General features: G+C 46.0%; 6 protein-coding genes across 6 annotated transcripts, besides 3 other annotated features; 2 read left to right on the top strand and 4 right to left on the bottom strand.

Annotated features, from left to right (window-relative positions):
* Positions 1–310: 310 nt before the first annotated feature.
* On the bottom strand, positions 311–1,607 carry TSTA_087610 (GTP cyclohydrolase II, putative; the record flags this gene model as incomplete). Its single annotated transcript, XM_002478443.1, has 2 exons — positions 311–340; positions 393–1,607. The coding sequence occupies 2 exons, from the start codon at positions 1,605–1,607 to the stop codon at positions 311–313; spliced, it is 1,245 nt and encodes a 414-aa protein (XP_002478488.1).
* A 664-nt stretch (positions 1,608–2,271) lies between these two features.
* Positions 2,272–3,840, bottom strand: TSTA_087620 (SAGA complex component (Sgf29), putative; the record flags this gene model as incomplete). The annotated part of the gene is made up of 3 exons (XM_002478444.1): positions 2,272–2,554; positions 2,617–3,133; positions 3,195–3,840. The coding sequence occupies 3 exons, from the start codon at positions 3,838–3,840 to the stop codon at positions 2,272–2,274; spliced, it is 1,446 nt and encodes a 481-aa protein (XP_002478489.1).
* Positions 3,588–3,642: a sequence feature (T-rich).
* Positions 3,841–4,228: 388 nt separating the features above from the next.
* TSTA_087630 (mannose-6-phosphate isomerase, class I) lies at positions 4,229–5,780 on the top strand (the record flags this gene model as incomplete). Its single annotated transcript, XM_002478445.1, has 4 exons — positions 4,229–4,259; positions 4,307–4,327; positions 4,391–4,482; positions 4,542–5,780. The coding sequence occupies 4 exons, from the start codon at positions 4,229–4,231 to the stop codon at positions 5,778–5,780; spliced, it is 1,383 nt and encodes a 460-aa protein (XP_002478490.1).
* Positions 5,781–6,040: 260 nt separating this feature from the next.
* Positions 6,041–7,158, top strand: TSTA_087640 (Coatomer subunit epsilon, putative; the record flags this gene model as incomplete). The annotated part of the gene is made up of 5 exons (XM_002478446.1): positions 6,041–6,065; positions 6,116–6,506; positions 6,564–6,699; positions 6,757–6,995; positions 7,050–7,158. 5 exons carry the CDS (start codon positions 6,041–6,043, stop codon positions 7,156–7,158), a joined length of 900 nt encoding a protein of 299 aa, XP_002478491.1.
* Positions 7,159–7,235: 77 nt separating this feature from the next.
* Positions 7,236–8,362, bottom strand: TSTA_087650 (uncharacterized protein; the record flags this gene model as incomplete). Its single annotated transcript, XM_002478447.1, has 2 exons — positions 7,236–7,653; positions 7,722–8,362. The coding sequence occupies 2 exons, from the start codon at positions 8,360–8,362 to the stop codon at positions 7,236–7,238; spliced, it is 1,059 nt and encodes a 352-aa protein (XP_002478492.1).
* Positions 8,363–9,160: 798 nt separating this feature from the next.
* Positions 9,161–12,727, bottom strand: TSTA_087660 (1-phosphatidylinositol-4,5-bisphosphate phosphodiesterase Plc1, putative; the record flags this gene model as incomplete). Its single annotated transcript, XM_002478448.1, has 1 exon — positions 9,161–12,727. The coding sequence occupies one exon, from the start codon at positions 12,725–12,727 to the stop codon at positions 9,161–9,163; it is 3,567 nt and encodes a 1,188-aa protein (XP_002478493.1).
* Positions 12,728–14,578: 1,851 nt separating this feature from the next.
* Positions 14,579–14,599: a microsatellite.
* Positions 14,600–15,317: 718 nt separating this feature from the next.
* Positions 15,318–15,364: a microsatellite.
* The last annotated feature ends 5,230 nt before the right edge of the window (positions 15,365–20,594 follow it).

Raw genomic sequence — 20,594 nt, forward strand, 5'->3', positions numbered from 1 at the left:
GCGACCCGTTCGACTGAGGTTGCAAGTAATAAGATCGAAGAATCGGCACTTAATCGGGACTTTTGCAGGTGAATGCTAGAGACGCAGAAATTAATGAGATCTTTGAACAGCGGCCAAAGTGTGGCTTCCTTTCTTCTTTCTACCTTTGCCGGTCGCGCGGGCTGATTGGTCGCCATGATTTTGTACTAGCTTTAGGTGTCAGGCATCTATGGCACTCGAAGAATATAAAAAATAGACATTATATTTACACCTACAACACACCAGACGCCAAATAAACATCGACTAACTATGCAACAAGCCATGTTATGCGCTATCGAATCATATGGCCCATTTTGCCAATCTGCCGAATATCAGCACGTGTAAAACGCTTAAGGAGATTGTTGACGACTCACCTTAGTTTGTAAATATCCCTCTATTTCCCTGCTCCTTATACCCTTCTGTCCGCCTGTCCTCCAGGCGATCGGTATCATAGCCACTCGCTCTTTAACACGAACTTCTCTATTGGGGCCTTCCACAGCTAGAACCTTGTCTGGGTTATTAGTGAGCAACCGGATACCCTCCGGATATGCATCAGCACCAAGTCCCAAATCCACAAGCATGGAAGTAGCAAGACCATAACTGCGCGCATCTGCGGGGTGGCGTAGAAGTAAATTAGCCTCGACGGTATCAGATCCCAGATCCTGCAAATTGTATGCTTTGAGCTTTTCGCCCAAGCCGATGCCACGGCCTTCTTGTCGAAGATAGATAATTACGCCTCCCGGTCCGTCGTTTTTGGAGGTGGGAGCTGAAATAGACGACGGCAAAGCAGTGTTTTCGAGAATCGGACCGTCTTCATTCATACCAATGGCCGAAGGCGATTCTGATGCCATCGACATTAACCTCGCAGCTTCATCCAGTTGCTCGCCACAATCGCATCGAGCAGACCAAGCCGTTTCGCCCGTGTAACATTCCGAATGAATCCTGACAAGAGGAGCCTGCAGACTCTTTCTTAATTTATCCGCTGCTTCTCCCCCATTCACACCATCCTCGTCATCAAACCGACTGCTCACCCGACCAGGATGTAGTCTACCGACGTACGCACCCCGTATCATACGATCCATCTCGGTCTCCCCTTCCTGCACGCGGTCCAAACTTCTCGATCGAATATGATTCCCAAACACAATGGCCAAATGCTCTTTATTATCAACATCATTCTGGTATAAATGGAGAAACATCTCAGCACCCGTTGTGGTGGGGATTCTTGCGCGAACGATACATTCGACGTTCGGCAGTCGGTCCATCAACTTGGGCCCCTTGTGCACATATTTGTGGGTTCCAGCATCATTCGGCTGGACTTGAATAGCCTGTTGCGTGCGAATTATGGTACCTCCCGGTGTGGAGGGGGGTGTAATGGCTGGGGAAATGATAGATTCGGGAAGAGCGGGTGTGGCATTTGGGCTGGCATTTTCGCTTGCTAGGGCTCTGCCTAGTAGACTTCTGTGACTGGTTATATCGTGCGAATCTGCTGGTAAGGACGTAGAGGAATCGGAATGATCGAGCGCAAGACCGTCGAAGGCGGCATTCGGATGTCGCGGTTGTGGAGCGATATACGGCGATTCCTCCGCCATGGTGGCGATGCCGAATTATCAATTGACTGTCGAAGGCGTTCAGATAAACCCGTGAAATGCGATTACAAAAGACGAGCTGAATCAAAGGGAAAATACAACAAGAATATTGTGATATGGAAGAGCCAAAGTATGACTGATTCCTAATGTCAGTGTCCTTCTCTTGGAGTTTTATGCGGGGAACGCCATCGCGGCCGATTGGCCGTCCATTGCTCAGAATCCGCCAGAAATTATTAATTTGGCAATTATCCAATGCTGAATCAGCCGCGTCGCTTTTCTCTTTTATTTTAGTTTCATTTCATTATGAGTATGTCAGAATCAATTGACATAAAACCTATGAGATAATCAGGTTGCATCTTCTATCTTTACAGAATGTGATACATATCGGCCGATTTAATGTGTCACCGAATAAGCCGAGGTGCAAGCGGCTCAATCCTACCATTCTGTAGTACACACATTTCCATTCGTCGTTCATTATGCTGTCTGATGGTTTCCTGAATCAAACCTCGCCAACCATGTACATCGGAGCATCATAATATGAATCTCGTGTAATCGTAAACATCATATGATCTGCCAAAGAAACTCCAGACCGGACCCAACCAATTGCCATAACTTGCGCCGTCCTAATGTCATAACGCCATAAATGATTTCTTGACTAAAGACACAACTACTTGGAAGGAATGTCAAGAACGAATCGTCGATCCACCTCCATCTCCTTGTCGTCTTCCTCGCCTTCGAACTTGAGACGGTACACATCCTTCTTCGAGCCCATCACTTCAGCACGGTAAAAAGTGGTGGTATCTGGGTAACGCGCAAGGACTTGTTTTCCAACGGGGAAAGACGGCAAAGCAGAGCCTATCTGGGGAATGGGAATCAGAGATGCGGCTGTTGTTTTATAGACGGCTCCTTGTTCACCATTTTCATTGGGCTCGGGGTCTTGGACGTCGTATCTGATGCGCGTAGTCAGTTAGCAACTTCTAGGCATATAGTTCAGAACGTATGTTTGTAATACCGCTTCTTGTAACCCTCTCCCGAGATGCCCTTGATGATGCACTGGATACCCTCGCCTTCGACGCCCTGTCTATTCTTGCTATGTTTAAAAACCACCTCGGCTCCGATAAAAAATTGACCGCTGCGTTCCGCAACGGCTCCCTTGGCCGCCTCAACGCCCTCTTCCAACTTGACAGAAACCGAGTCACGACCATCCTTAGCATGACCAGAACTCGACACGCTGGAGCTACGCTGAGCACTCCCCTTGACACGGCTGAGTTTGTCTGACAACAAAGCTGAATTAGATGCATGGCTAGCAGTGCCATCTCGCGCAATGCTTTGCTTACTAGACTTGGGCAATGAAGCTGCTCGACTAATGGTAGTCTCTGCTTCCGATGCGGAGCGGAGAGCAGTCAGCAGACCCAGATTCTTGATCACATCACTAGGCTCTTCTAGAAGAATGGCCTTTTCCTCTTCGCTTAGCTTGAGGACTTGGCGGTACCAGCTGTCGAGCTGGTTGATTTCAGCAAGTAATGGTTCTGTAAGTGTTAGTATCTTAGATTTACATAGATGAGCCCAACTGTAGAAAACGCGACTTACTGTTGCCCTCGCGAGCAATCTTCTCGTTGAGTGCAGCGATCTGCTCAGCAATCACCTTCTGCTTGTCGTTCTTTTCTTTAGCTTTGCGAATGTCCTGAATGATCTTGTTCCACATATCAATTTCCTCATTTGCGGCAATGCCATTGTCCCGGTTAGTAGGAGGTCCACGAGGACGATTGCGCGACATGTTGGGCACCTGTGCTGCTTTTGTTTGGTTGATAGAAGTCTTCGAGTCTTTGTCCTTGCTTTCCTCGTCACACTGGCTGGTCTCTAGTTTAGAAACTGCGTCGAGGTCGACTTTACTGGTGCTCTTTCTAAGATTGTACCCCTGGTGATTGGTGGGGACTGGGACTAGAGCAGAGGGCTGAGGCGCGTTGTTGTTTTCGAGCTCAACTTTTGCTTCCTGTTTGTTTTTCTTTGCTTTCTTTGCTTTCCTTTTCTTTTTCTTGTTGGCCTCTCCTACTCCAACAGTCACGTAGTCTGGCACTCCTTGTGCGTGAGTGGATGCATGTTCAGTCTCCTCTTCCGCCTTTGAGCCATGCTTGTCACTCTCCTCCGCCTTGCTGATGGCAGATGTGGCGGTGGTGGCTGGTAGCTCCTCATCGAACTGTTCACCGCCTAACTGGGCCCCAGACCGAAGCTGCATTTTGCTGAGGGACCTCCTCTTTCGGGTAAGCATGAGGGTTAGGGTAGGAGAAATCACGGGATGCTGATGACGTAGTGAAGAAGCTAGCTGTACACTAAGCCTGTGTCAGCAAGACTAACCGTTCCTGGCACGGAGGTATCTAACAGCGGGGTGAGTGAGGGGATGAGATGATTAAATATCAGACAACAAATTTGACTCACAGAGATATCTAATTCCAAAAGAGTTTAACACCAAAAGATCAATTGAGAAGTGTGAAGAGACAAAGAGGAAGGGAATTGTGTCAGAACGGTCTATCTCAAAAACAAACAGACGGACAGAACAGGTCTAGTATCTCTCGGCGACATAACCATCCCCTTTGAGTGGAATCATTCGAAGCAAGCAAATCAGGATGCAGGTGCCTTTGATCCGCTTACAATGTGGTGAGTTTCATTTAGCTAGTTATTACTATGTGAGTTAACAATACCAGGTGTGAACAGCTATGATTGGGGTAAGTATCTAAAGATTCATCAGCAAAATACATCTGGGACATATTGAAGCTCATTCTGTGCAGGAAAGGTTGGCCAACAGTCTGCTGCTGCCAAATATGCTGCTGCCACAGCTGGCTCAGATTTCAGTATTGAAGAAGCCAAACCATATGCAGAGGTATGCCAGAGTTCATCAATTGAACACTATACTTGGTGACTAACCTAGGGTGATTACAGCTATGGATGGGAACACATCCGTCACTTCCTTCGAAAGATGTCGAAACACAGCGGACCTTGCTAGACCTTGTACAAGATAACCAAGCGCTCATGGGACCGGAAGTCACCCAACGATACGGCGGGAAATTGCCATTCTTGTTCAAGGTCTTGTCTATCAACAAGGCACTGAGCATTCAGGCCCACCCGAATAAAAAGCTGGCCGAGCAATTGCATGCTCGTGACCCAAGAAATTATCCTGATGACAACCACAAACCCGAAATGACTATCGCCATCACGCCGTTCGAGGGGCTCTGCGGATTTCGACCGCTCTCCGAGATCGTGCACTTCCTGAACCGCGTGAAACCACTTCGTTCTCTAGTCGGACAACAAGCAGCGGCGCAATTCGAAGAGATTGTCAAGGGGTCGGAAAATGCACAGGACGAAGCTACAGTTAATCGTAACAAAGATGCTCTCAAGGCTATATTCGCATCATTGATTGAATCGCCTCAGGACAAGATTGAAGAAGCGACCAAGGAGCTAGTGTCAGAAGCGCAGAACTCTCCCAACAGTTTCGCAATCAACCCTAGTACCGAGACGAATCCAAGCGGTGCATCTGAGCTCGCAGAACTAGTTGTGCGACTGAACGGACAATTCCCCAATGATATCGGGCTGTTTGTTCTATTTTTCCTAAATTTCGTCAAGCTCGCCCCAGGAGAAGCCATGTTCCTTAAAGCGGACGACATTCACGCATACATTTCCGGAGATATCATCGAATGCATGGCATCTTCCGATAATGTTGTCCGCGCAGGTTTCACACCAAAATTCAAAGATGTCTCCACCCTCACGAGTATGCTAACATATTCGTATGCACCTATCGAAGAGCAAAAAATGCAACCTACAGAGTACCCCTACGCCACATTGAATACAGTGGCCTACTCGAGCGGATCATCCACAATCCTCTACGACCCCACTGCCATTGAAGAATTCGCCGTTATCAAAACAGACCTCAACAAGAAGGGCGCCAAAGCAACATTTGACCCTATCCCAGGACCAAGTATTGTCATTTGCACCAGCGGACAGGGCAAGATTAGCGTGGGACCTGCAAAGATTGAAGAGGTGAAAGAAGGATATGTGTTTTTCGTAGGTGCTAATGCTGAGTGTGTGATTGAGAGTACGACTGAAGATGACAGCCAACAATTTACGACTTTCAAGGCGTTTTGTGAGTTGACTGGGAGGGAGGATTTGCCGAATGGGCATTGACTAGGTGGATCGAAGTTGTAGCATACTCAAGTAGCCTTGATTTAAAAAAAAAATACAGTTTGGCACTGTCATTTTAGCAAATATATGCATAAACATTAGTAATTGAAGATTGTAATTATGAAAAATAAGGTCCTGTCGAAAAGATATATAGCTCGGCAAAACTTTCCCTTTAGAATGTTCCGGCTAACCTTGACGATACCACTAAGCATAAGGTGTCCGCAACTCATGAATGAACAACAAACACAAACCCAACAACCACAATGGATCCATTTTCAGCAGAAGGAGGTAGGCATTACATCTATCTCCTATTCGGCGATATATGAGCTAATTGACAGAACTCGTCAACATTCACAATGCCTTCCACCAAGGCCAATACCAAACCGTAATCGACTTTGACACCACCTCCTTCTCCTCCGAGAACGCCCTCCCATCACGAATACTCCAACTGCGCGCAAAAATCGCCTTGAAACAAACGAAAGATGTCCTGAGTGAAATCGAGGCGGAAACCAACAACGACGATGACGTCCCAGATTTGGCGGCTGTAAAGGCGCTGGCACTACAAGTAGCGGGGAATACGGAGGAGGCGTTGGCTCTAGCACAGAAATTGGCGGAGACGAAGAGTGAGAATGCAACTGTACAGGTTTTGGTGGGCACGGTGCTGCAGGCGCAAGGATTGACGGAGGAGGCGTTGGCGTTGCTTGGGAGGCATCAGGGGAATCTTGAAGCGTGAGTCTCACCACCCTATACACAAATAGGGAGAGCATCGCTGATGTGGTTATACAGAGTCGCTCTTACAGTTCAGATCTACCTCCAAACAAACCGCGTCGATCTCGCTGTAAAGGAAGTCTCCGCCGCAAAGCGCTGGGCACAAGATTCGCTCCTTGTCAATATCGCAGAGTCATGGGTTGGATTACGAGTTGTATGTCTCCCAACCCTCCAACAACAATCCCTAACTTACTTCTAACATAGCGAACAGGGCGGCGAAAAATATCAATCCGCATTCTACGTCTACGAAGAACTAGCCTCAAACCCCAACACCACCGCCCCCTTGTCCATTGTCGGTCAAGCCATTGCCGAATTACATCTGGGACGGTTACCAGAGGCAGAAGCCGCACTGACATCGGCTCTGGAAAAGTACTCCGAGGATGTGGAGTTGATTGCTAATACGATTGTCTTGAATGTGCTTACGGGTAAAGATACTGCTGAATTGAAGTCGTACGTTTTCCCCTTTCAATATGACTTTTATGTGGTATACTGATATATTGGCAGACGATTGGAATCTCTTCAACCATCACATGTGCTCATTACTGATTTGGCGGAAAAGAGCTCTTTCTTCGACACGGCTGCTGCTAAATATGTGCCCAAGGTGTCGTCATGAAGAGTAGATAGATTATACTAATGAATGAAACTGCTTATAATGAAACTACTATACGCTTTTAGTAAATCATATAGGGGTTAAGAATGATTCCCCGGCGCCATCCTAAATTCCAACATATCATCCACCGAAACCCACCCAGAACACTTCTTACTTACAATCGCCCACCGAAGCACATCCCTCCATTCCTCCCACCACATCTCCTCGCTCTGAACAACCGGTACACGGTTAGTTGTTTCAGGACCAGGTGGTAACGACGCATACGGCCACACAGCACGAACAACCTCGTACCGCTTCTTATCAAGTAACGGTGACATCAACGTGGTGAAAAAGCTATTGAAACTGCTTGATTTGGGTGGATAGACAACTATTTTCGAATATTTGACGGGGAATGTGATAGTGACGGGTTTGTTGTACCCGGTTGAAGCGATCAGACTTCGGATTTGACCTTCGATATAACTCGTATTCCAGTTGGAGAGTTGGCGGGTTAATGTAAATCTGCCCAGTCATTAGCACGTAACAAGTATATATACGCCTGTATGGAGAAAGAACGTAAAGGGACGCACGATTTCACAGCCGAACTCTCCTTACAAAACTTTTTAGCCCATTCATCCAATCCACCCTTCACCGCAGGCGAAATCGCAGCATCACTTCTCCCGCGATACGCCAATTCTCCATCCGCCACTAATCGGACATAATTCCACTGATTTTGCTTTCCTCCGCCAGCAAAAGACTGATTCATAAACATGGGTAACATATTAATCTTAATATCAAAATCGCGCTGCAGACCTGTAGGATCGTCACCTAGAATGTGGATATACGGTAAGGGAGGCAAAGCTGCTTGTTCCTGGATGAATTTGACCAGGTTTGCCGGGTTGGTGGAGAAGGATGGGTGGTATGTTGAGATTGTTGAGCCGTCTTTGGAGAGTGAGGAGTCGGGGATGGAGTATTTGGAGAAGTCGATGAGGGGGAATGTTGCTGACGTTGATGATGGGGTTGGCGAAGTTGTTGTTGTTGTGCTGGTTGTTGGTGTCCTTAATGGTTGTCGTGGGATTGCGGTGTTGGGTATTGAGCTGGAGTATGGTGGTGGTTCTGAGGTGAATGTTTGATCGAAGATGTTGTTGTCATGGTTCTCCGCATTTTGATGCGATTGATCTTGAATATCAGACTGGTCGGTGTGCTGTTCTTGGATACCCTTCTTTGTCATGTCGGCTTTCTTTAACTATAGACACATACACTGACTTTTTCGACGTTCGCCAAATATTTATACAGAAGAGAAATGAATAATACATGAACTGAGGCAACAATATTCGCAGGTTGCTTCCTATCGCAGACTAGTGGGGGCTGTGATCCTCTTCAGCTCGGCCTTAAAGATTAGGCTCCACTCTGTGGCTTAGCCCAGCCCTATCACTTAATCTACGATACCCATGACTGAAGCAAGTAGATAAGTCCATTCGACTATAAGATACATTATCAAGACAATCAGTCCACAGAGCAACGGGCCGTAACAAGGCTTGGCTGGGGGGTATCGTCAGATGAGAATAGTATGTAGATACACAAACAGTAAACAAATCCAGTATGCTGCTCGTCGGAAACAAAACACAAGAAGCAAGATGATGATGGAGCAAAAGTTTGGATGACACAGTCCCGATGCAAAGCAAACAAACAATATGTTGATGTATGATGATGATGATGACAGACACCTTTCCATGGCAATATGATGATGAATCTCAAACAAATGAAAAATGTACATGATAGAAAACAAACGCCACTTCGAAACAAGTCCCATCGCCAGCGATTCGAGAATTATATTGATGCAAAAAGAAGAAAATAACGATGATGCCCGAAAAATTGATTATGCAGTGATGCCGAATGGACTTGTCCCTCCTTATAATATAACGCCATCCCTGTTGACCTGATTCCATAATATGACGCTAGCAAATGATTCAATCTGTAATGAACAAGGAAAAAAAAGGAAAGGAATAAGCAGCGCACTTCCTGTCGTTTAAGAAAGTGCATTCAATGGTGGAATTGTCGGTGATGCAGACCCCACGGGTCTTAAGAACGGAGAATAATCTTTGCTTCGTATAGACTCAGAATCAACTCGGTCAGCACCGGTTTTCATAGCTCGATCACGGTCTTTGGAGCGAGTTCGTTTGACAGTCTGACTGATCTGTTGTAACAGTCCTTTTCGCTCGGCCTTGAGTTCGTCCAGGTCCAAGCGCTGGACTGGTACTAATTCCTCCTTGGTGATTCGGCAGAACAACGTAGAGAACAAGTATTGATCTCCGCTGTCATCATATAATGGGAGATACCGATAGCCTTGAGACAGACTGCTGAATTTTGCAGTAAAGCTGGCAAGCTGAATAGCACTGCTGCTTCCACCAGTACGTCCATCAGGTGAGCTCCAAACCGTCCAACGAATAAAGACAAGATCGGGATATTTGGTCTCAACAGCCAACCACAGCTTCTCATTGAACACTGGACTAAACCCGTTGCTTGCCTCGATCTTGGTTCGACGGCGATGCGGTAGCCCTAATCCAGACATGCCATTACGAGCCGATACGTCTTGTCCGCCGCCACCAAGGGCAACGCACTGTCCACGATCATCAGCTGAATACATCTCAACTTCGATATATGGGTTGATATTGTCGTCTGGTCCCATGCTTCGTGGTCGTGGGAGCTGCTGAGCTGAAATGATATCAACAGACAATCGAACAATTTCCCGCTCTGTAGTAGCGAGTTTCCCTTCACTGAATGCATCTAGCGCGGAAGCAGGCCGACGGAACGCCTCAGGTTTGAGCACATAGCCAGTACGATCAGTGCCAGCAGCAAACATTGCCTGATTCATCTGCATGCCAATATCGTACGTCTGCCAGTTGAGGGCGGCCATTTGAACGCCGCTCCGCCAGAACGACGTCGGATCGAAGTTAGATGACTTTAAGCGGAAGGCTGACGGGTAGACTCGCGTGAGGAAACGTCTGTTGTGAATCTCAAACAGGGCTTTACTCTCGGCGTCACGGCACACACTTTCGTAAGCCCGTTCTGCAAATGAATAGACGTGATTGTATTGCTTGCTCTCGGGAGCAGCAAAGCTGTGCCACTTGTAACCGCGCGTATAGACACCGAGATCAGACAGCGGCTTAGTGATTTTGCTTCGTTGGCGCCGTTTCTTCTCTCTATTGGCGTTGATCAGTGCACTATCGCTATCCTCTGTGGCACTGCTCAGGCTAGTGGTTGTTCCCGAACGACGTCCTGGGGCAATTACGGGCATTGGCATGCTTGTGTCTAATGGTGGCCCGATTGATGGAGGACTCGAGAGTGGAATACCGGCGGCGCCGTGAAGGCTTTCGTAGCCTGTGCTTCTTAAGAACGGGGTACTGGAGCTTCGCTTGCGACCATGAAAACTGCTTTTCGTAGGGACTTCCTCAGGGAGAAAGCTGCTCTGCGGCTCATCGCAAGTTTTGACTTTGACTAAAATCCTGTTCTTTAGCTCCTCTGGTGACGGGAGTATTGCACAGTTGGTAAGTAGAGGCTCGAGAATCAACTGCTCTCCAAATGTCTCCTTCATGATCTTCACCATTGCGAATTGCTGTTCCGGATTGCAATGGACTTCTAGTGACAGGATCAGAGGAAAGTCAGAAGAAATAAAGGCGTATCGGTTGATCACAGTGATGCAATCAGCGAATAAGACACTAGTCGTTAAGGTACGTCCATGTGAAACAATGGGACGACCGTCAGACCCGTCCCAACAGTCGATTTCAACACAGCGGCATCCCTGTTGAAGAGCAGTAATATAAGCTTCTGTGCTCGAGGCCCCAGCTACCTGGCGACCGAGAAGGTAGGTATTATGTGAACTGGAAATGAAATATTCGTTCAACGGACGATCAAAGCGAGATTCAGGCGCATGAGAAGAGTATATGCCGTTTGCTTCTGACTGGAGGAAGGATGTCAAAGCATCCAAGTTCATTCGTGGGAGATTGGTGTCTGAAGGCTCCGGCAGACTGTTTGCTCTAGCACGAGTTCGACGTACAACCCTCTCAAAGATCGACGACCAGTAATCCCTATCACGAATGATATCTTCCCGTTGAACAACGCGAAGGAATTCGAGAAACTCGTCAAGACTCAGACCTTCTTCAGGGTTGCTCAATGCAAGCTGTTTATATAGTTGTTTCAAATCTTTGCGCTCTTTCAGACCAGCAATGAACTCCTTGAATTCTGAATAATTCAAGTTACCTTTCCCTGTGACATCAGCTTTGGCAAATTGAGCGCGAAGCATATCTTTTGAGCAATTGATATGCAGACTTTGGCAGACAGACTCAATGGCAGGTAGGTCCAAGAATTCGGTTTCCGCAGGTTGCAGTTTATTTGAGTGCATTCTAGATATCTCGCGCTGCCAGCTGTTACGTAGTGAAGATTCGCTCTGACTGGATCCTGTAAGTCCGGTCATTAGACCAATCCTGTAACGCATGACATGCTCAAGAGTAGCGGTCCAGAGTTCCAAAGTATAGTCATCAGGGGTAATGAGGTGCATGAACTTGGACGACCCCTTTGATCGATCGGGGTCGTGGAGGACGATTGTAATCCATCGGCTTTCGGCTTCAGCTGAAACCTGATACTCCTCACGATAGTTGCGAGCATCTGCACCAACGTGTATTTGTTTGATATCATCAATATAGAACCTTTTGGAAGGGTTAGACAAATCCCATCGTACTTTTGCGGCTTCAAGGTCCAAGAAGAAGCGAACTTGCTTTTTCTTTTTCTTGGTGACCTTGGTAAGTAATGTGCCACGCTGAAGTACAGAATCGACTTTAGGAGCCACAACACCGGCTTCACGAGGCAGAATAGTGCCAGGGAGATCACTGCTGATGCTGGTCGCTTCGGAGCCAGCCCAGCCGCTGTTAAATGGCTCATAAAGGTCGTTATCTTCGTCGTCGAAACTCCAATCTAGAGTACTTTCTCGACCGGTGAGAGGATGAGTCTTGCTGTCACTTCGTCTTCGCATGATGACAGGGCCGGAGCTCCTCTCTCGCTTGTCACGTTGGGTGGACGATTGACGACGTCTCGTTAATTTATTTGCTGCGCCTCGAGAGATCCTGCGCATCAGGCCTGTAGTTCCCTTTGCTGTAATGGGGACTTGATCAATGGGTTGGGGCGGAACAGAAGGAATGCTGTTTACAGCCATCATGTTGTCAAGGGACTCGTCCAACTCGAGGGGAGCCGGCGATGCCAATGTGCTTTGGAGGTAACGACCACGACTGCTGTCAGTAGCAAGCATATAAGGTGTTCCAGCGGGGCTTGAAGCATTAGAGAAACTAGTTCGAGGAGCAAAAGTAGGACTGGTTGACGTGGTGGTAGTAGCGGTGGTAGGAGTAGATGTTGTTGTGGAAGAAGTGATAGCGCTCGAAGGGACTGATGAGGCGGCGGAAAAAGCAGTATTGATATTGGCAGCAATGCCAAAAGATGCTGACGTGAGAACATTCTGCAATTTCGGGCCCCGGGCCAGCGAAGACGTTGACAATTTAGACGAGACGCTATTATTGCCGGAAGAAGAGGAAGTTGTGGAATTCATGGCGGAAAGGAAGAGCTGAAGATATGAGCGACACCAGTGTCAGACTCTGAGTCACCTGGACCAGCCACGGGACAAGTAAGCAGACGAAGCTGCCTGTAGGTATCCGGTCTGTGCGGTAATAAAAACAAAAAATAGGTAGATTCAGAGAGAATCGGATCCCAGAGATGTACGTGGTCAGCGATTAGCTATCTGCATCTTGGAATGCTGCAGTAACGTGGAGTCAGCCCTTCCCGAGGGCGCCGATACGGGGCGAAACGACCTCGATGTATTTGCTTTTATAAAGTCAAAAAGGAAAAGTAAGGCGAGATATGAAAGTGAATTTGTGTCACTTCCAATGACGTACGACCGTGCGATGCGTTTTTATACCACCCAAGACTGTAACAGCGAACTCCAGACCTTTTTTTTTTCTTCAGCTCTGTATTGGCTGATGCGGCAATTGAACAGTCCTCCTGCCTGGGATGTCAATTGAGAATATCCACGAATATTATTCCTCGGGAGAGAATTCCTGGTATGCCGATCAATTGAAGCGAACCAGAGCGTGCTATACTCTGCAAGTAATGTTGATAGATTAATCAGGCCTCAATTGAGTGTCAATGCCAGTATCAGGCTGCTCGATAGGCGAGAGGGGACAATGACGCTCCAAATGCGGCTTTTATGCACGTAAGCCAGCAATGTGCAGCGTCTGTAATCTAATGAAAGAAAGGTATGGCTCGGCTCGGCGCGTCACCACCGTAAAGCACGGAAGCGGGGCGAAGGATGCCAATGGGTCGTCTTGATTGTCGTCAGCCTGTCGCGTCTTAAGTCGTTAAAAATGAGGGGGGTGAGGCAGCCAGAAACAAGTCCGCGAATGGCGACAAGGCGTGCAATGAAGTCGAGCGTGGGATGGCACGATGTTGGGTCGGCCGCAAATGGGTCATGTAACTAGTAAGTGGGATATGGAGACCGACTCTTCCTTTTGCCAACGCAGCAAAAGCTATGCAAGTAATCCAAAGCGGTAAGTCTGAACTAATCTGCAGCGATCGTTTCGGGCAAGAGCGTGGTGGTAATTATGGCGATGCGTGTGGGTAGACTCGGCGGACAGACGCAGGCAGGGATTGATTGAATGCGCCAAGTTGATAGTACTTCTATATTTTTTTTTCTTGAAAATGACTTTTGTCTCTCCCTTCTTTAGCTCAACGAGAGCGCTGCCTTGTCCCGCAAGTTCGGCTCGATTTTAGTCGTAACGCGGGGGTTCAAATTGAGAAAAAAGCGTCGAGGATCGGTATTTGAAGCGATGCGCGGGCGGGAACCTGCAGATGAACAAATTTATTGTTGGACGAATGGACGATTGCGCTGGACAGAGGAGTACGGCAGATATATCGATAGATGCGACGCGTATATGTACAGATAATTTCTGCAAGTTTACCGTCGAGGAGAAATGAAAATGCCGTCTGCGTAGTCCTGTTTCAAGGGATGTTGAACAGAGACTGAGTCACTTTGGCGGACGGAATTGGGGGGGTTTCGGCAAAAAAAAAAGTTGTTTCCGGAGGTGACGTTATTCTCGGAGGTAAGCAATTGGCAGTCGAGAAGCTTTCTGCGCAAGGAGTTGACGATGTTAATTAACGGTGAAGTGAAGTGAATCGAAACGAAGGTCAAGATATAGGAGAAAGGGGAGGGAGATATAGAAGTAGTGACGATCTTCTTCTTTGCCTTATGGAAAGGAACGAAGGGGGGGAAGGAGCGGAAGCACCAAAAGAGGCAGCAGCTGGGCAATGTGGGGCGTCCAGTTTTCCTGCAATTTTCAATTTTGTACTAGAAATTTCGGTGATGGCCTGAGGCTGTCAAGAGAAAGGTGACATTGTATGGACGATGATGTATGTATGTATGTATGTAAAATAAAACTTACCATGTAACAATAAAAATAAAATAAGGTAAAAGGTAAAACAATCAACCAACGGGCTGGTATGTAGTGTAAAATACGCCTGCTTCGTCAATGATCCCTGCTTAGTCTAATTAGTGTCATGTCCCGACACTGCGGTCCATATTACCGTGTTGGTAAATTAACGATGAAACGAAACAGCGGTATCGTACGATGAATCCTGTTTGCGTGTAATTTAATTATTCCCTGTCACTCTCCCACGGGTCGATATGGATTGCCTGATTTTGACGGCAGACTGACGAAATTTTGACTTTTGAATTCAATTTCTGAATTAGAATTTTTTTTTGAAGAGGATTTTTGAAGAGAAAGAACTGGAAAGAGGCTGCGGCATTTCTTATATAGCAGATTTGAGAAATGACCACCTGGGTGCCCAAGAAAAGCATCACGATAGTACCCATATTACGACAGTCGCTATGCTTGATTCCTATTGGGAGTAAAGATCAGACCAAGAACTTCAACGTTTCACAAACGGAATGGAAAGCTGATACTGGACGAAGAATTCAAACGACTCGACGAGAGACGGAGACTAGCGGAAGGGAAACAGAGTACATGATGCCCAAGTAAATCAAATCCATCGTGGCCGTTTCGCTGCATGCTGGATGACAACTCTTAGATTACTGTCACCCAACACAGTCAACTACATAGTTAGATCTAAGAGAACACGTATTTTACCATACATACATACATACATACATACCTACATACCTACCTACCTACATTGTATTAAACTTTACCAGCAATGAATCGACCGTTTCACCTAAGATTATCCTTATCTCACTGTTCGATGATCATAGAACGCTATATCCCTGCGCTATGATGCTAGAAATTAATGATTTCAGGGAGAATGTGGAGAGAGATTCGGGAATTACTTAGTTAACTACGGAAAAGTCTTTGCTGAACGCCTAGCAGAGGTCCCAACATACCAAAGAAAACCTACATTGGGAGACCAGCTGCAATCATCCTATTTCTCTCCTGACCTAACAAAGGAACCCATCTATTCCACTGAACTTTCAGCTCGATGACTGACTAACATGTTCCCAAGCCAATTTAAAATCCAACCAACTGGACATAGCCACAAACTTCAAAGAAGCCCGACTAAACTTGGATTGATTGATTAATTACTGATTCAGCAGTCTGTTTCGTTGTGATCCCTGAAATATAAGGGATGCCTTAGACGTAACCCAACCCTAATTCGAAACTCGGCCCTCATTTCCGGCACTGGGATGATGAATCATTGACACCAAAACACTAGAATAAGAGATTAAGCTGGTCCGTAGGAAAATTATTTCATTGGCAGAATCGGAATACAACTGGTGATGAGGCATTTCAAGATTTGTTTTTCTGACATGGTCCCGCATCCTGATCAATGATGAGTTGTTTCATCAATTGACAGCCATAGGGCAGGCTGCGCAAAGTGGAGATGCAAGTTCTATATTCAGCTGATATGCCGTGTACCCCATACTGTCAGTACTCGCCTAGTCCTCGACCGGGCAAGATTCGAGAAAGCAAAAAAGAAAAAAATTAGAAGCATCCATGGAATCCGTACTTACTGGACGCCACAGAACTTACTCTGCCCTATCATGCGGGGCATGATTCGTTCGCTGGCAGCTAAAAACATTGAAGTAGAGGGCCTACATGTTTCGAAGGCGTGTGCTGTAATTGTAATGTACTTACAAAGCTCGCACGATAGTCATATTGATGACAGCTGGTCGTAACTTATGCTATATGGAGTAACCAGTAAGTCAGATACAAAGAATAGATAAACATCCAATGACTTCGAACCGAAAGTCGGTCAAAGTCAAACCTCCCATATGCCAGAAAAAAATATTCACCGAATAATTACCGTATACGGTAATTTCGTTAGAAACGAGAAGTTAGAATTTGTCTCATATCTCGGACATTCGGATCATAGAAACATTTCCTGTCCATGTCATACGTACTGAAACTTGAATGTCTTAGCCAAGGCTTAGGGCTAAGTTTATTGTTTTTTTTAGGAGCAGACACCGCTCCTTCAACATGGTCGGGTTTCCTCAAAAGATACGTAGATCCGATATACGCAAGTGAAAGATTTAGATCTGCCTAAGATAGCGGTGAGCCCCAAGTTTATTTTCTTTTTCTGTTTGATCGTCAGGTGTTCGCTCAGAACAGAGGTTCATGGACTACGTGCTCCATACTCCTCGGAGTCTTTTCCCGTGACGACCTCGTATTTATGGAACCACCCCCATGCCTTGGTAGTAGGTAGGTACGAAGTCATACGGTACCAAGACAAGGGAATTGCTCCCAAAAACAGGCATAAAAAGCAACGTTACGAAACCCGGAGCGTGCCGATGACTAGGGTATGTTACCCATCCTATCCATGTAGTTTAAGTATGTATGCACGTCAAATCATTCAAACCATGCTCGCACTTCAATCTGCTGCTAACCGCCGCATGCTGCATGATTTGGACAGGGGTGTTTTATCACTAGGTACGTAGTTTAGTCGGAAGGATTGCATTGCAGGCAGGGTAAGTTGGAATGGTAAGGTAGCCTCCAGACGTCCTTACTGCGAAGTTGTCAAGTTATGAGGTGGGATTGCTTGAACCCCGCATACTGCTTACCGTCTCTAAGACTGTACGTGGTCGTCTAGCTGTGCCACGGATGTATTCAATCGGTTGATTTCAATAATTAATCAATCCATGTAGCGTTGGCAGGCAGCTTCCTTGTAATCGCCAAATGATCAATATGCCGAGTCCGGCAGACTCGTAAGCCGTCATCGCGATCAACCATAGACCAATCCCTTATCATGTACAAAATACCGAGGCGCATCCTTAAACACATCAGCGATCAATAATCACTCAAAGCAGAACTACCACCTGTAATTGGCAAGAAAGACAGACAGAAATCATTTCAGAACGATGAGGGGTGGTGCCCGCGTGACTCGGAAGACCTGGCTAACTAGCTCACTAGCTACGTACTTAACTCCTGCACGCCTGATTTGTCGTTTATTAGTTAAATTTCAACGGTCGAGGTGCAATCTGCTTTTATTTGTCTGTTTTTAGTGGTATATGCAAGCTGCATTCTTTCGTACAGCATGCATATTCCAAGGAAGAGATGGAGTCATGGGAACATATACGTTGATTGTTTTTAATTAATTCTCATGAAGTTTTAGTACGTAGTTATCTTTGCTCCATACACAGGGCTGTCGTCTCTCTATTCGCGATCCTATCAGCTTATCGATTAGGGCACGGAGTCGTATCCCCGCCGAATACGGGCTTATCTATATATATCGCACAGTTTACATTTCAGTACTGTAATTATCGTATTAAATAGTATTCAATACAAAGCACAATACATACTAGAGCATACTAAACAAGTCGATCTACGGCCCGTACGGCAACAGTCACACAGTGGCGGTGCTTTGTACCTTATCGGAATAAGCCGACACATCCATGAAAATATTAGTTGTAGAGTAACTTGACTAGCATAATGCATGTCCTGTACATAGTACAAAGTATGTGTAGTATTTGAGAATAGCTGAGAAATGTGCTGATATCTGCCCCTTTTGCTTCAGAGCTGATAAATCAGACTGTAATTACCGAGTATTTGCCTCCCTGGCGGTGTCAAGTTCTTGTTCCTGGACGGAGACCGTTTGCGGCACGGCAAGCTTGGAGCGAAGCTCTGAGGGAGCCGAGTTGTATGCTCATTGGGTGGATGTTTTGTGATAATTATTTCTCGTATTTAATTGTATGAAAGCGGACGTGTGAAATCTTCCATTCAGAAATCTATCGTTCTCTAATTCTATCGCACTTGAATATTGATTGGTGCATGACGTATCCAATCAACTTGCTCTCATCAGTATCATCTGACAATTATTGCGAACGTCGAAGATCGCTCTCTCTATGCCTGCACATTCTAATAAACTGAAGATCTGCTGGTCACCTTGTTATCAATCAACAAGAGGAACAAAATAACCGCCGGTAATACTCCGGATACCATCGTACCGTCGCATTCCCAATCCAACATACAGGATAATGAATGACATCATCGACTCATTTTTCCATTGTTGAGAAATTACATCCAATAAGAATATGATCTGTACGGATAATCAACGAATGGATGCCAACGTAATTGGCAAATTTGGTAGAGAATTTTCAAGAAAAGGTGGTTAATTTATCCAAAACAGTCGGATGGATGGTAATGACAATACTTGTATGTATACAGTAAATTCTAGATACATTACGAGTCGTAGCCCCAAGGCTGAGCATGCTCAGCATCACCACGTTGAATGATGTGCTATTTCTAGAAAAGACGAATCAACTTAACCCACGGCGTGCTTACTCAGATGTTTAGGGCCACGTTCCATGCGCAACATATTTTACGGTTGGATTGGCATTGAGATGACTCACGGTTTGCATTTCCTTATTGTCTTGATGACTCGGAGAGCCGATACGGACGGACGTACTAAAATACTGCTAAGTACCCAGGCGACTGGAAAGTTGCGCCTCGTGTCTCGTTTGGATCCGACTATTAGTTAATTGCATGTTGACCATGTCCAGGTGGTGCGGGAGAGACGAAGGCCCCATTCGTAGCCTTGCAGCTAAGTATCAGTAAGTCAGTCATATCACTTGGTGTTTGAATATTATAAATTAGAAGCTGACTGACTTGCTGACAGGAGGGGCCTGAACACAGTGTATCAATCCTTCAAGTATCTGCCATCTGTTATCCATTGATGTTGCCATCCCCCCTTTCGCGTGCCTGCATCTGCATGGCATTGGGATCAAACCACGTTATCATCCATAGACGTGATGACCTATCTTGGCAGTTGGAGCATACGTACTACACCGAGTGCATGAGCCTCTCTTCTTTTACTCCATGTGTTATCGCTGAGTTGACCCAAACTAACCATATATCTACAGTATACTACTTAGGGCTTCCTGCAGCGGACCAACTGCAAAGCAGAACATCCAAGCTCCCAAACTAAATCGCCTCACTCTACTACGAATATCGGATTGTAAATTGCGTAATGAGCTGACTGGCTATTATGCGGAGAATAATTCATTATGCGTCAAGTAAATCTCTTTTCTCTGCGTCAGACAAAGCTATTGACAGCGCCCCTCATGCAGGTATCCGATGAGTTCCGAACTCGTTCAGATGAAATATGGGATTGCGATATCTTTCGAAGACTCTTTGTGCTACCCACGTTTTATGACTTTGAGGCTGAAAGAGCTGATTGAAAGTCAGTCAGGGCTCGGATATCACATGAGGCTGGCCATATGGTGATACAGTACTAACAACGGCACGAGCCGCACTGATCATGCTAACTATAACCATTGCACCTATAACTACCGGAATGAATTGTCTATATTACACGGATATATCAGGTCAGGCCACCTGACTCTGATCAAAAAAATATATGAAAACGCGGGTAATAGATATGATTTCCTTCCAATAATTAAAAGACTGGGCACTTCCGAAGCTGGAATTCCATGGCCTTCTAGTAGATGGTTTTCGTATGCAGATATTATTGTATGCAATGCAAGTTTCTATTTCCGTTTTCTTGACTTTGATTATCAATCAAGCCAGAGTCCGAGAGTCCATGGCCGCGCTGGAAGGAAGGCTATTGTAGGCATTGTATGACTTCTCCTTTGGCTTTTGTGCTTCTAAACATATCCTCGTCTCCGTGGTTGATAATAATATCCCATTAATATTATTCAAGAGCTACAAGTTTATTATCTATCCGACGTAAATACCTGAACGATCAACGAAGAAACCTGTTTATGTAAATGCCTCAATCAATAACGTTAACATGTCAGTAACCAGTTGAATGAATATGGATCTGTCTGAACCAAGCAGTTAGATCCATTACCGAGGTTACTATTCCTGTTATCAGTTCAAAAATATCCAAGATAAATGAGAATAATCGACGGTTGATATTTCCGGCGCAATGCGCGGCCAAATGGAACAATTCAA

Source organism: Talaromyces stipitatus, genomic scaffold (genome assembly GCF_000003125.1).
Source record: "Talaromyces stipitatus ATCC 10500 scf_1105507295527 genomic scaffold, whole genome shotgun sequence".
Lineage (NCBI taxonomy): Eukaryota > Fungi > Ascomycota > Eurotiomycetes > Eurotiales > Trichocomaceae > Talaromyces > Talaromyces stipitatus.